This window comes from Carya illinoinensis, chromosome 10, assembly GCF_018687715.1.
Source record: "Carya illinoinensis cultivar Pawnee chromosome 10, C.illinoinensisPawnee_v1, whole genome shotgun sequence".
Lineage (NCBI taxonomy): Eukaryota > Viridiplantae > Streptophyta > Magnoliopsida > Fagales > Juglandaceae > Carya > Carya illinoinensis.
The window spans coordinates 5767698-5781225 of NC_056761.1; the positions used below are offsets into that span (position 1 = coordinate 5767698).

Here is a 13528-nt window from a genome sequence, read left to right on the forward strand (position 1 = left end):
TCTACTTCCATCTTAGGTTTTCCTGGTCTAGTAAAACATCAAGTTCCTCTCTCTCTCTCTCTCTCTCTCTCTCTCTCTCTCTCTCTCTCTCTCTCTCTCTCTCTCTCTCTCTCTCTCTCTCTCTCTGTCTCTCTATTTTTTTTAATATATCTCCTCCACATTTTCTAAACATTTAGACTCTTGCAGAAGCTTCAATAGATCAGATTTCTCAATGATAGCCCTCCCTCTCTCCTTTGTTAAGTTTCTACTCCATTGGCTCAAAGCACTCCTACATCCAGATAAAAGTGTCTAAATCCTAGTTAGTGAGCCCTCTAAACCACAATCCCTCCTCCATTCCTCCTCAGTGAGTTTTTTGCACCCCTCATCTAAATCCTAGCTTATGTTATACTTAAAATTTCTCTTCCATTTGTCCCTCACCTTCTATTTGTCTCTACTTGAACTAGTTAGGATTGGACTATGATCAGAACACACTGTCACCAGGACATCTACTTTTACGTCAGAAGCCCAACTCAACCAATAGTGATTTGCTATAGCTCGATCCAACCTTTCTTTAACAAAAGATACATCCAAATGGCCATTACACCAAGTGAACTTATTTCCATTCCACCTTAAATCATAATGATTTCCCCACTCAAAAGCTCTCCTAAACTGGTCCATCTGGTCCTCATTTCTCTTTCTTCCCCCTTGTTTTTCATCATGGCTTACAATCTCATTAAAGTCACCAACAACACACCATCCAATCTCAACACTAGGTTTAAAAGAGGACAGAAGTTTGACTCTCTTCTCTTATAAGTGTCAAGATTCCCATAGAAACCTATCAGTAGCCATTTTGGCCTTTCTCCATCTTCTTCAATCCAGACATTTATGTGCCTTTGGGAATAGGTGCCTTTGGGAATAGTTAATTAACTCAACCATATTCTCCTTTCTCCACATCATGATCAACCCACCACTCAAACCAATCGGTTCCACTACCACACACCATTCAAATCTTAGTCTTCTTTGTATACCATTGACTCTACTCGATTTTAATTTTGTTTCTATAAGAAAAACTACATCTTGCCTCTTCTCCTTACTAGTAAGCAAAGGAATTGAACTGTTCAAGGGTTGCCAAGCCCCTGACATTTCTAGCTTAAGGTTTTCATTGCTCTTGGTGGGGCTGCCTAATAGCCTCCACTAATCCATACGATTTATTTTAATCCTTCCTTTTCCCCTCATTTTCACATTTCCTTGACCCCACAACCTCCCCATCCTTGGGTTCTGCATTATTCAAAACTCTTTTCTTCAAGAAACATATTGTTGAGGGCTTTTTAGACATACATTTCTTCTCTCTTGCTCCGCGCTTCCATTTGCCTTTGTTTATGATGTTCTTCTCCCTTAGGCCATCTTCAAAGGTATTGCTCCCTGCTCTTCTTTTTGTATTAACAATTCCCTCCTTGTTTTCCTTCCCAGCCGACATTGCATAATTTGCACTAGGTCCATGGACCTCTTGAATGCTCAAACTGGGCTCAGCTACCTCCCTACCCATCCCTTGGTCTACTACTTCCCACCCTTCACCCTTTTCTCCGTCCACCTTCTCCCCATCATCTTCACTGCTACTCACCTTTCCTCCCTTACCCAACCCTTCTCGAGGTTCCAAACCATATTTAGGCCACCCTCTACCACATTTTTCCTCTCCTTCTCCCCCTCCCCCCCCCAAGAGTTGCTATCCTCCATCTCTCCTTCCATCTCTCTATCCACCAAACCCCCTTCTTTGAGATCTCTTTTTTTGTAAAATTCTTCTAGTTTTGTGAAAAATTCTTGACATGTTTAGGGATACGTTGCCAAGCACCACCCCTTGTGTTCTTTTTAGCTCGGAGTCACGCTCCAAATTGAGACTCCTCATCCTTCGTCCCTCCTCCTCCTTTGCAGAGGGGCAAAACATCAAGCGAGGAGGAAGAGTCATATCTATTGATACTTGCAACCCTCTCCTAATTTTCCATTCCCCTCCACCAACAATTACCAACAAAGCGTAAAAGACCACGTGTATCTTAAAATTACCTTCAATATGTCGTGCACTCTAATTTTGACAGAAACTAAATATAAAGATAAGGTAAATGTGCTTTAGAGCTTCATTGTAGTTCAACTCATGCATGAACATGCTTCCACCAATCAATCTCAAGATTAAGTTATTCGCAACTGCTGAATATGCCAACCATTCCATCAGACTAGAGATAGTCGACTGCTTGTTATCGGGGCTGAAGAGATAGAGGGTGAGCAATTTTATGGGTTGGAGAGGGGTAGCTACATAGTCGTTGATGAGGAGCTAGCAGCTGCCAAGGGCGATGTAAGAGTAGTAGACGAGGTAGTTGCACTCAACAGCGTCATCGGGAAAGACATTGGGGACCATAACGACATTGAAGGAGAGAACTGAAGAACCAGATTGAGGAAGAACGAGTGTGGATTCATGTGAAGCATGTGGCCATCGCTCACTGTACTCACCGTGTACCTGTCCTCTGCTTCTTTGAGCTTAGCCGTATCAGACGCCACTGCTACCTCATGGATTGGAAATTTCTGGATCTCACCAGCCTGCTTGGCTATCTCGGAGACAAGTTTGGATTTCTTGGCTGGCTCCATCATTGGTGCCTTTTCTTTTCCATTCTCCAAGAGTACATTTTCATTCTTTGCTCAATTTTCTTCTACCGTCCTAGTTTCCTTCCCTTCTGTGAATTCTTTTTATCTAAATTTTTCACTCATCATATCAAGAAGAAGATAGCCATCGTCAAATACCATTGTCTCTATCAACATAACATCATCTTCTAAAAGAATTTCTCTGTATCTCACTTGTTGTTGCTCCAATGGATAGATATTTCTGCTATAAGCAAATTTGATATTGAGCTTCACATAGTAAATAGTGAAGAAAGAATCGACTAAGATTTTTAGGTGCTTACCGTCGAAAGAATTCACTCTAAGTACCATTTGGCGAGGATCTCTATAGAAATCATCATAGAGTGAACGGTGATAATTTTGAAAACATTCTTGAAGTTCTTCATTACTCAACTCCATGGCAAGATACCTGGCTCTTGATACCACTTGTTATGAACCTAATTGAGAATTGGTTGTTTTGTGGATTATGGATGTAAATAGGAAATCAATGAAATGTAATAAAACAATTCATATATGGAAAAGATCGATGTAGCGGAAGTGTTTGACATAATGATTCATTGACTCATACTCATATGTATTTGATAAGGGAAAGTTTCTAGGGTTTCCCAACCTCCTTACAAATTCAAGCTAAAATTTAGATCCTAGATAATAGATAATTCTCCCCCAAGGACTCCCCACTATATATACTCGAGCCAACACTTTTACTCGATCATAACCAACTAAGGTCATGGACTAATTTCCTACTCCACTAACTAAGCCCATAAGCTACTAAACAAATTAACAACTCAAATACAGTAAAAAGTAACAATTAATTTGGAGGCTCATCAAGCTTAGCCCAACCTAACTGGGTTCATTACAGAGTCAGATATTTTAGCACATGGACTAGAGAACACAAATAGACTACTCATGGTAAACAGAAGAATCTAAATGATCCAACTACTATAATGGACCTGCAATAGCCTTCAATATATATCGACGAGCTTGCGTGGACCATCACTGGCACCTTTTCATAAATTCCCTCGACCAATCAGCTTAAAAAGAAGTTAGTTTCTCGGCAGATGTTGTTCTAGATCAGCAATTTCGGTTCTTCATTCACTGGAACAATATCTTATTTGAGGCAACCATTTTCTTTCGGTGAATATAGTCAAATGTGCTCGGGAAGAAGTTGGAGGGTGAGCTCGCGGGTGGGAGAAAGAAACTTACTAATACACAAAAGAAAAGAAAATAGTGATATAGTTGGTTCCCAATCAGTCTGTCCAGCCACGCTTTCCCGAATAAGCTTCTATCCGCTTTATCCTTCATCTTTTCCTCCAATCCATTTAGCTCAGTGATCATCGAGCTCTCCTCTTCCGTTAACCATAGATTTCCCCACTGTTCTTCCAGCCTCTCCATTCCAGCCTCGACTGTTGAGGAATAAATTCCACATTACCTGTGAACAAGGTCTTGGACATGTTTATAAGGTTGGGGCAAACCTCTCTCTTTGAACTGGTTTTAAGAGATGAGTTAGGCCCATGAATTTCTTCATGGTATCAGAGTCTGCCACAGGACCAATGAGGCCTACACTACTTACCTCGTGACAAGGACCAGAAAAAATACTGGCCTGCACGTGAGGGAGGGTGTTGAGGAATAAATCCCACATTGCCTGTGAACAAGGTCTTGGACATGTTTATAAGGTTGGGGCAAACCTCTCTCTTTGAACTGGTTTTAAGAGATGAGTTAGGCCCATGAATTTCTTCATCGACATCAACGGAGCTTACGGTTATTTTCTTTCTAGAAGAATCTTTCCGTCACACACTTGGTGGGCGCACTAAAACTTCACCTCTGTTTCCCTAGAGAGAAGAGAGAAAATTCACTTGAGGATTAACCAGCTTGTCCGTAGGAGACTCTTGAAGAATACAAAATGTTTAATGAATATTTACGGAATTTGTCAAAAATTAAAAAAGAAAAATAATAATTACGATGTCGGATTATGCCAAGATATAATCATTCTAGTTCGACATGTTTTTGTTTTGACGATGCTTTTGCCAAGCATAAAGTATGGTTAACTCTACGCTATGGGAATGCCTTGCCTTGCCAGGCCTTTATTTATGTTCACACTGCCGTATGATTACAGCTCAAAGTGGGAAACTATATTCAAAAGCCTCCTTATTTAGTGTAACTCCTTCCCATTATTCCTACTCTTAATTAAATCTCTCTCGAGTTGGTTCCTTTTGGATTTGATGTAACGCAAAGCCTCCTTTTTAATTGCAGAACAAACAAATGTGAGTTTCTATTGGCTATTCTGAATCGAGGTCCCAATTGCATTAATCCAAGCAACACAACATTTGAGTTGTCATTAATGGTGCATCACTGCATGCGACTTTATGGACTGGAGCCAGGTGGCATGCATATATGACACGCTGCAATCTACCAATAAAATCATGTTGAGTTTGTTTTATAAATTTGAAAATAATTCTAGTTGACCCTCCAAAGTTATGCACGTTAAGTTACTTGTGAAAGAATGAAAGAAGCCCACTAACTTTGCGTATACATAATGATAAATCACTCGCACATGCTCTCTGCCTGCGGTCCAGCTTTTGAGCAGGGTAACAAATCAAAGAACACATCTTAGATCTGTATAAATCAGAGCCCGAAAACGGAGAGAGGAAAAAAAAAGGGAAAGAGGAGAAAATAAAAGTACCCTGAATTTGAATCAACATTGAATTCATTCACAAAAATGGAACATATTACAGACCGGAATTAGACCTTACACCGTGTTGCTGAATAATGGCAGGCGGGGAGTTTTAGACATGCTGTTGAGAAGTACTCTTTTTAACAGTCAGGCTACCTGCAGAGCCATATTGATTCAATTCTTTTGAATTGGTATCGAGGTAGTGGAGGATTGTTACCATAAAGATTGAGGACATGAACATGGGTATTGGACCAAAAAACCACAGCAGCAAATTGAGAGCAAAATATAGAGCTCTAAGTCCAAGTGACCAAAGTTCACCTCCCCTTATGACAGCAATCTCCACACTACTCACAGGAACTTTATTGCTTGGGTTGCTTATCAGATAGCTAGCATGGACAAGGTGCCTTGCTGACTGAACAAAGCATGAAAACGCAAGGAGGAAGCAGGTTAGGAGGCTTAAGTATTTGATGGAAATGGTGGATTGCCTCGTGTCTCCGTAGATAATTTCGCTTTGAAATAGGTTGTTGGAAGAGTTTGCAATCCAGGCTCCAATCAGAGAGCAGAGAGTCAAAGAGATAGTTGCCAAGTAAATGGATGCATTTGTATTGGAGCTGATCACGGTGAGAGCTGTGCTGATCATATTATGCTTTTCCCTTTGCTGCAATTTACAATGAAAAAGGTAAGCAAATCTGTAAAATCATGTTTGTTAAGAGAGGAAAAAAGAAAAGAACGGATGAAAGGAGATCAGGGAGTGATACCGGCCTCCATTATACTTTCGACCCAAGCTCTCTTGTCATTGTTCTCATATCCCATGAATGTGGTGTGAGGCCTGTGAAGGTATCGGTAAAGGAGGAAGATGTGGTAAGTAAACATGACCAGCAACCCGCTAGGGACCAACACCAAATCAAGGTCCTCCTTTGGAAAACCCATGGTTTTTCTTCCTTTGTGAGCTAACTGTTAACACCAAAGGAGGAGTTTGTGGGTTTTAATGTGGAGTAGTTGGGTCTCTGTTTATAAAACTTGTCCCAGACGAGAGTCCATAGTGTTTTGGATATCTTCAAACGCAAACCTTTGACATCTCAAATTTTGGCCGCAAGAACTAGTTACAAGCAGTCAAACTTTTTTAGTTCCACTTTATAATTTAAAAGGGAGTGGCGAACATGCAATAAACAAACGACTAACAAGAAAGTATTTGTAGTATTACTTGCAGGACAATGCTCAATGTCATGAAACCGAAGGATTTTAAAAATTTTAAACTTATGATCATGAAAGCTCAGTTAATATTAATGAGATTATAATATAAACCTTCATTAACTAAGACTGATCAGGTTTGAGATCCTCTTCAGTTGTCTTTCTGATTGCTTGATTAATTATAAAAAAGATAGATACAATAATATTAAGGGCCATTTGGACATTTAGAGTATCTCGAAATTATTTAAGTATAAATGAAATAATAGTGAAATAGTTTGATTTAAGAATTTTCTATTAGATTTTAGAAAAAGAAAAAGAAAATATTGAATAAAAATATTATAAAGTTAAATGATATTATTTTATTTTAAAATTTAAAAAAGTTGTATTGATTTTTGTGTTTTATTTTAAAATTTGTAAAAGTTATAATGATTAGATAATAATTAATTGAAAATGTTAAAACTTTGAAATGGAAAATTATTTTATATTTAAATAATATTTATAAAAAAAATTGTGAGAATTTTTGAAAATTTCTCACATCACCCCATATTTCAAACATACCCTAAATGTTTACAAGGTGTGTACTTTGTACGAAAGTGAGACACATGATCTTCCTTAACTGGGCTTGGGAAATCTTTGCTCGAGTAGCAATGTAACAACTTATATGTAGAAAACGAAGGAATACTACAAGTAATTGCACATGTTACTATAAAATCTAAAAAAAGATACGAAATTAATTCATGGGGTTAGCTTGCACATGCAATATATTTAACAAGTTTTCTATATTTTGTTGTCAACTTCAACTTAAATATATATATATATATATATATATATATATATATATTTATATTTTCCCGGAAAGCAAGGCTAAAGCATAGCATCAGTCAGTACTTGAGTAGAAAACTCAAACTACTGCTACCCAACAAAATATAGTGGTAAATGATTCTTAAATAGATCATGGAAAAGGGAGTTTCATCTTAAATATTGCACTATTAATTCCTGGGGGCCATTTCCCATTTAGGAACAAGATTTTTTTATTTTTATTTTTTCCAGAGCTTGGCCTTAATTTCAACTGACTTAATAGAAACCTCTTGTTTTTAATGTTATGATAAAAAAAGAGGGCTTGAATATTTGGAGCATCACATCCACTACTTAATCGGAGACATATTGCCTTAATAAAAAATTATATTTATAGTTTTAAGATGAGTAAGTCCAAATCTTGCTTTTTTTCTTTGGTAAAATGTGAGTACATATGAGATACATGAAAAATTAATTTTTTAATTATAAATCTGACTTTTTTCTTCTAGTAAAAATGATGAAATGTGCAAATTTTAAAATTATATCTAACATTATTTTTTTTAATTGAGTTACGAATTGTACTTGTTCAAGTAACTAAAATTAGATGAAGAAAATAATACTATTGGAATTCAAGTGGTAAGAAAAGGGCATCCATAGTGGGCACCTTCTCCTTTTCTCAGGAGTTATGAAGTGAGCCACTTCATGAGTCTTGATTGCTGGCCTTTAACGACCAGCCGGGAGTTACGTTTAGAGAGCCTATTTACATAACTCCTCTCCCTTTAGATGTGTGTAGAATTAAATGATTGATCTCTTAAATGGTTTTCTCTAATCTCGATATCTAAGTTGTAGAATTCGTAGTCTCGTGAGTGTTATTTTGATATTATCATGTAGTACACTCTATTATTATTGGGAGAATTTTAGATAAATAATGATGTTGAAGAATTTGTGGAATAACAGCAGTAGATTCGAGATATTTTCGTGAGGTAATATCACTTCTGCGTGCATATGGATATAGTATTTCTAACCTTGGTATCAGGGCATAATTGGTTGTTACCGATTTGTTTCCGAAGTGATCTTCTTCACTAAAATAATTTTTCTGAAGTTTTGCTACATATAAGTACAGTCATGCACTAATCTGTGTATCAATACTGATTTATTCATACTTAAAATTTAAATTAACACTATTTTTAATAAAATTTACTTTTTGACCAATCACATCATATTGATAGATAGATTAATGCACAATTATACTTACAACAATATTTTTCTATTTTTCTGTAATGAATTTTTTATTTTTTATTTTTCTCGGTAACCATGGCCACCTGAGAGGTGATGGAAGCACCTAGTAGCGTCATGGTCACCTCTGCTACATGCAGAGCTGCGCATGCTTCGACGGAGGTACGGTCCTGATCTGCTGCGCGCAGAGCAACGGGCAGCATGGCGGTGCTGCAACCGCTGCTGCACACAGAGCACAAAACCTCAAATTTCTTTTTTCTGTGCTGCTTGACAAGCTACGGATGGGTGCTGTGTTTCCCATGGCGCTGCATGGACAGGCAGCGTAGGTGCAATGGTGCACCCTCTGCTGCCCTGAGCTGCGGACACCAACTTTACCCATGGCACTGGGCTCACCAACTTGGTGCAACGCTGCCAAGGTGTAGCGCCGCTTGTGGATCTACGAGGCACACAACAGCAAAGCACGCTGCCACAAGGGGCAGCTTTAGAGGGTGGCGTCCTCACAGAGGAGCACTGCTGCTTAGTGCAGAGAAGCTGGGTCGTCACACGGAGCAGCTGGATTCTGCGCCACCCAAGGCGTTGTGCGCACTAGCTGGGTCGCCATCCCTAGCATTGCTTGCGGCAGCAGATACAATGTGCCGTCCACTGGTACTGCTGCGCAGATGCAGCGCCTTAGGAACGCTGCCATGCGTTGCACACTGTACATCGTGCTACGGTGGCTGCCAAGAATAGGCAGTGCTGACGAGTGGCAGCACCACAAGCCGCTGTTTGCACCAGTGAGCGGCGGAGGAAGGCAGGAGCCTGCCGGAGTGAGGCTTGAAGGGTGGTGGCAGTTACAAGTTTTTTTTTTTAACGGTACTTTGTTCTGTAATCAAGGAGGAAGATGAACAGTGGTGTTCATTTATTTTGTGATGAAGTTTTGGGCTGGAGGCTACCAAATGAAATGGGCTTACGTTTTAAATTCATTTGTGTGCTTCAGAACAACATGCTCAAATAAAGTTTTGAGATCTGGGCTAAAAACCAGTGTTTTTTAAGGGCTGTGAACATTTTTTTTTTGGGTTAAAACAGTTTTGGATGACATACATTTTTTTTTCTTTCAAAATTCGCTTGTTGTATTTTGTTATAAAAGGAAAGCTCAGCTCCATGTTTTTTTAAAGAAAAAGAGGCCACTGAGCGAACTGGGATGTGAACCCTATAGGCCCACATAGCAGCTGGGTGCCTTGAAGGATGCAGTCCACTTGTTGTCCAAGATCAATCCCACAAATTTCTTTTTGACAACAGGCTTTGTTGTGTTTTGAACCCAAGACTTCACAAGGGCTATGAGCTCAATCATTAGATTAGAGCTTATTGTAAATGTATTTGTTAATTTTATTTATTAATTCAGCATATCATTGTGGGACATGAATTTTTTTAAAATATTATGAGGTGTCAGGTCGTACCTGAGTCTAGCCTGGCACCAGCACCTCTGTTAGGAAGCGCTATGTCAGGTTAAGATCGTGTTGTCTTATGGCACCTTAGGCAGCATGTCGTTGCTTGCACATCTTCCTTAACACGCATTGAATGAGATGTGGTCTCTGGCGGTGACGTGTCCTTCTCCACACTTCAATTAATGCAGCATGCCTTTGGCTAGTTGAGTCTATTTTTGGACATGTCCAGCTGCTTGGGCTTTGGAGTAGACACCAATCTCCCCCTTTATCGTAGGACTTGAATGGTCACTTCGAGCTATAGGTGGTCCGAGTAGGTATTTAGTATTGGAGGTCGTGTCTTAGATTCTTTCCGTAGCTCATTGGCTCCTGCAACAGTTGAAGTTTTTCTCTGCACACAAAATTAGTTGATGGATCCCTCCGTTAATTATGACTCTCAAGATGTAATAGAAGATGTGGAAAACTACAAGTTAGAAACTGGTAATATTCATATTTAAAAAATATTTTCATATACTTCTTTCACGTAAAAATTATTATTTTTTCACGTAGAGATAATTTTGATGAATATTTTGAATGAGGCCGATTAAAGATTACTTGAATTTTCTTTACTTGAACTCAAGGTGATTATTGAAATTCCTTATTTGATCGTTTCCCATATATGCTGGCTACTTCAAATATGCTTGATAAGAGGAGAATCTTATACCATTTGTATGCTTGAATTGCCTTTGCAGGTAGACAGTTCAAAATCTTCAATGAGTTGCAATGAAAGAGGTTTGTCAGTAAACTAGGAAATAAGCTGTTGTGAATCCTCCTTTCAAACTCATACCCAACTAATGGTCATTAAGTCATTTATGCTATTCTGACTTGCCCATGTAAGTTTATGATGAGATGGGCTTACCAAATAGTATTATGAGGCTTGATCAGCCAAAGGGAGGACATGGCCATCACACTTGGAAGTTTGCAATAGAAATAGGAATATGATGATGTTAAGGAGAAGAAGCTGGAAATTTTTGTTAGGTGCTTGTCAAGATCATATTGTTTGGTAATTCTCCAAGTTTAGATATTTGGAATTGGTTAATTCATATTACAGTATTGTGACAACTTTTATTGATTAGAAATAATATTATAACTGGATTTAATGTAAACAAATTTGTTTATTATAGCTCTATTTAAATTCCATATTTGGTTGCTAAGAAATTGTAAGAAAATGATGGAAAAAGGGGCATGGGTGTATTAATGATTCGAGGTTCATTCCAGTTGATGAAAGAAGTATTTGTTATATGATGATGAAACTCTGTTGGGAAAAGCAAAATTTTAGTACGGTATACAATAGAAATTTCACTTCTCTAAGAAGGGTAGTATTTCCCAGATTCCACTTGGTGACACAAAACAAAACCCTTAAAATTTTCAAATAGCCCAAACATCTCAAATCTTCAATTGAATCTCCAACAGCTAGAAAGCTCCTTTGTAATGGCTTTATATGTTAGTATCATTTTAAAAATTTTATAAAGGGCTCCCATAATTGACTCATATTTTAGAAAGGTTTTACACTCTAGATCATATAACAAAAGTATTAAAAGAGCACGTTTAATACAAAAATGAATATGTCAGAGTCTTTGACATTAGTAAAAAATGATAAAGATAGATTGATTTAATGCATTGACAAAAAAACAACACGCAATTTATTAGGCCCCGTTTGGTTACACAGATGAGATAAGATGAGATGTTTTAAATAGTAATAAATAAAATATTGTTACAATATAATTTTTGAATATTAATTTTGTATTGAGATTTGAAAAAGTTAGATTATTTATTATATTTTGTATTGAGATTTAAAAAAGATGTAATGATGAGTTGAGATGAGATGAGATGAGATTTTTGATTTTAACTAAACAAACAAGGCCTGATGTCCGAAAAAGTTCGGATTTGGTTAATCAGTTAATTCGGCCGATTCGGAAATTCCTTCTTCAGAAGCCTTTTATGTTCGGCTCGGGTCGTGTCGGTTACCTACCTACAAAGTGCTTATCTCAAACATGATGAGTACACGTGTATGCCTTTGAAAACATCCAATTATCAAGTGTGTAGGGCCCACTCGTACCATTTTATCTCTGATCACTAATGCAATGTGGTCCGTGGCCCAATAGGAATGGGCTAAGGTTAAAATTTTTATTAGGATATTTTTTATTTAAAAAAAAATTATTTTAATTTTTACATTATATTTTTATTTACAAGTAATTCTAATAATTTGTCAAGTAAAATTATTGTTTAAGATTTTATACTATATTTTCAACTGATAACCGACTTAATTTTTATTACAAAATTTCTAATTTAGAAAATTTTTTATCAAATCTAATTTAACAATATGTACTTTAGACTTTTAAGAACCGTTTGGAAACATAACTGCTTGTAAGTACTTTTAGATATTCTCCAAATTCATATTTTTCTCTTTCATCTCTCAAAACCAAATAAAACATCTTAACTCAAATTATTTTACAACTATTCACATATATTCTTAATATATAAATAAGTCCTAAAAGTAATTATAATTATAATTGTCAATAAAGTTCTCTAAATAACCCACACATTTGGAAAAAAGTAAGCCCCTGCCTTTTCAAAGATCATACTAAATTTTTTCTCAATACTCAAAAATTAGATTTTATTATTTATAATTTTTACATTATATAAACTAATAATGACAAAAGAGATGTATATTTTTAGAAGAAGAATACTTGATTAATTATTATGTGAGATATTTTTAAAACTAATAATGACATAGCATCTATTTAATACTTTTGATGTTATCTTATTGAATTAATTAATTTTTTTAATTAAATACTTTTTCTTTTAAAAAAATTATACTTTAAACATTTTTTGTTGAAAGGGGGCCTCTTCTTTCACTAGGGCCTTCAGCAATTACCTAATTCCATTTCTTCTTAGGGAAGAGCCAGTCCTGATCAAGTCTTATTTAATTTTTTTAAAAAAAATAGATAAATCAGAAACCTACATAAAAAAGAAAAAAAATCATCTTTTTAATATGAGATTAAAAAAATTATCTTTTTTCATATTATTCGAAAAAGTACACTTGATATTTATCTTCAAATGTATTTTTTAAATTATTTAAGATTAAAAATATTTTAATATATAATACCTAAATGACTTAATTTTTTTATTAAAATATTTTTAAGACTATTTAAATACTTTTTAAAACTCTCGACCACGAATGAAATAATGACAGAATGGCATGAAATTAAATGATCATATATATCAAGCTCATGATTTTACATTATATTTGTATGTAATTAATTAAATGAAATGCATTACTGTTAACGATATTTGTTAATATTTTAAATATTTCTACAAATGAATCTTGTTAAATTTACACACTCATCTCTTTTTTATATAATATAGTTTATAGCAAAGTGTTTTGTACGTAATCCGACGTATTATATTAGAGAGACACTATCTTATCACTTGATGTATATCGTTCAAGTATACTGCTCATTATTTTAATTTTTTAATTAATAATTAAAAAAAGTGATTTTAAATTTAGGTTTAGGTGTTGAGAAATGAT

At 36.1% G+C, this 13528-nt stretch overlaps 1 protein-coding gene across 1 annotated transcript; it reads right to left on the reverse strand.

Annotated features, from left to right (window-relative positions):
- Positions 1–5329: 5329 nt before the first annotated feature.
- Positions 5330–6310, reverse strand: LOC122279687. The gene is made up of 2 exons (XM_043090464.1): positions 6077–6310; positions 5330–5972 (listed from the first exon to the last, which is right to left on the reverse strand). The coding sequence occupies exons 1-2, from the start codon at positions 6242–6244 to the stop codon at positions 5427–5429; spliced, it is 714 nt and encodes a 237-aa protein (XP_042946398.1). The 5' UTR covers positions 6245–6310; the 3' UTR covers positions 5330–5426.
- Positions 6311–13528: the final 7218 nt, after the last annotated feature.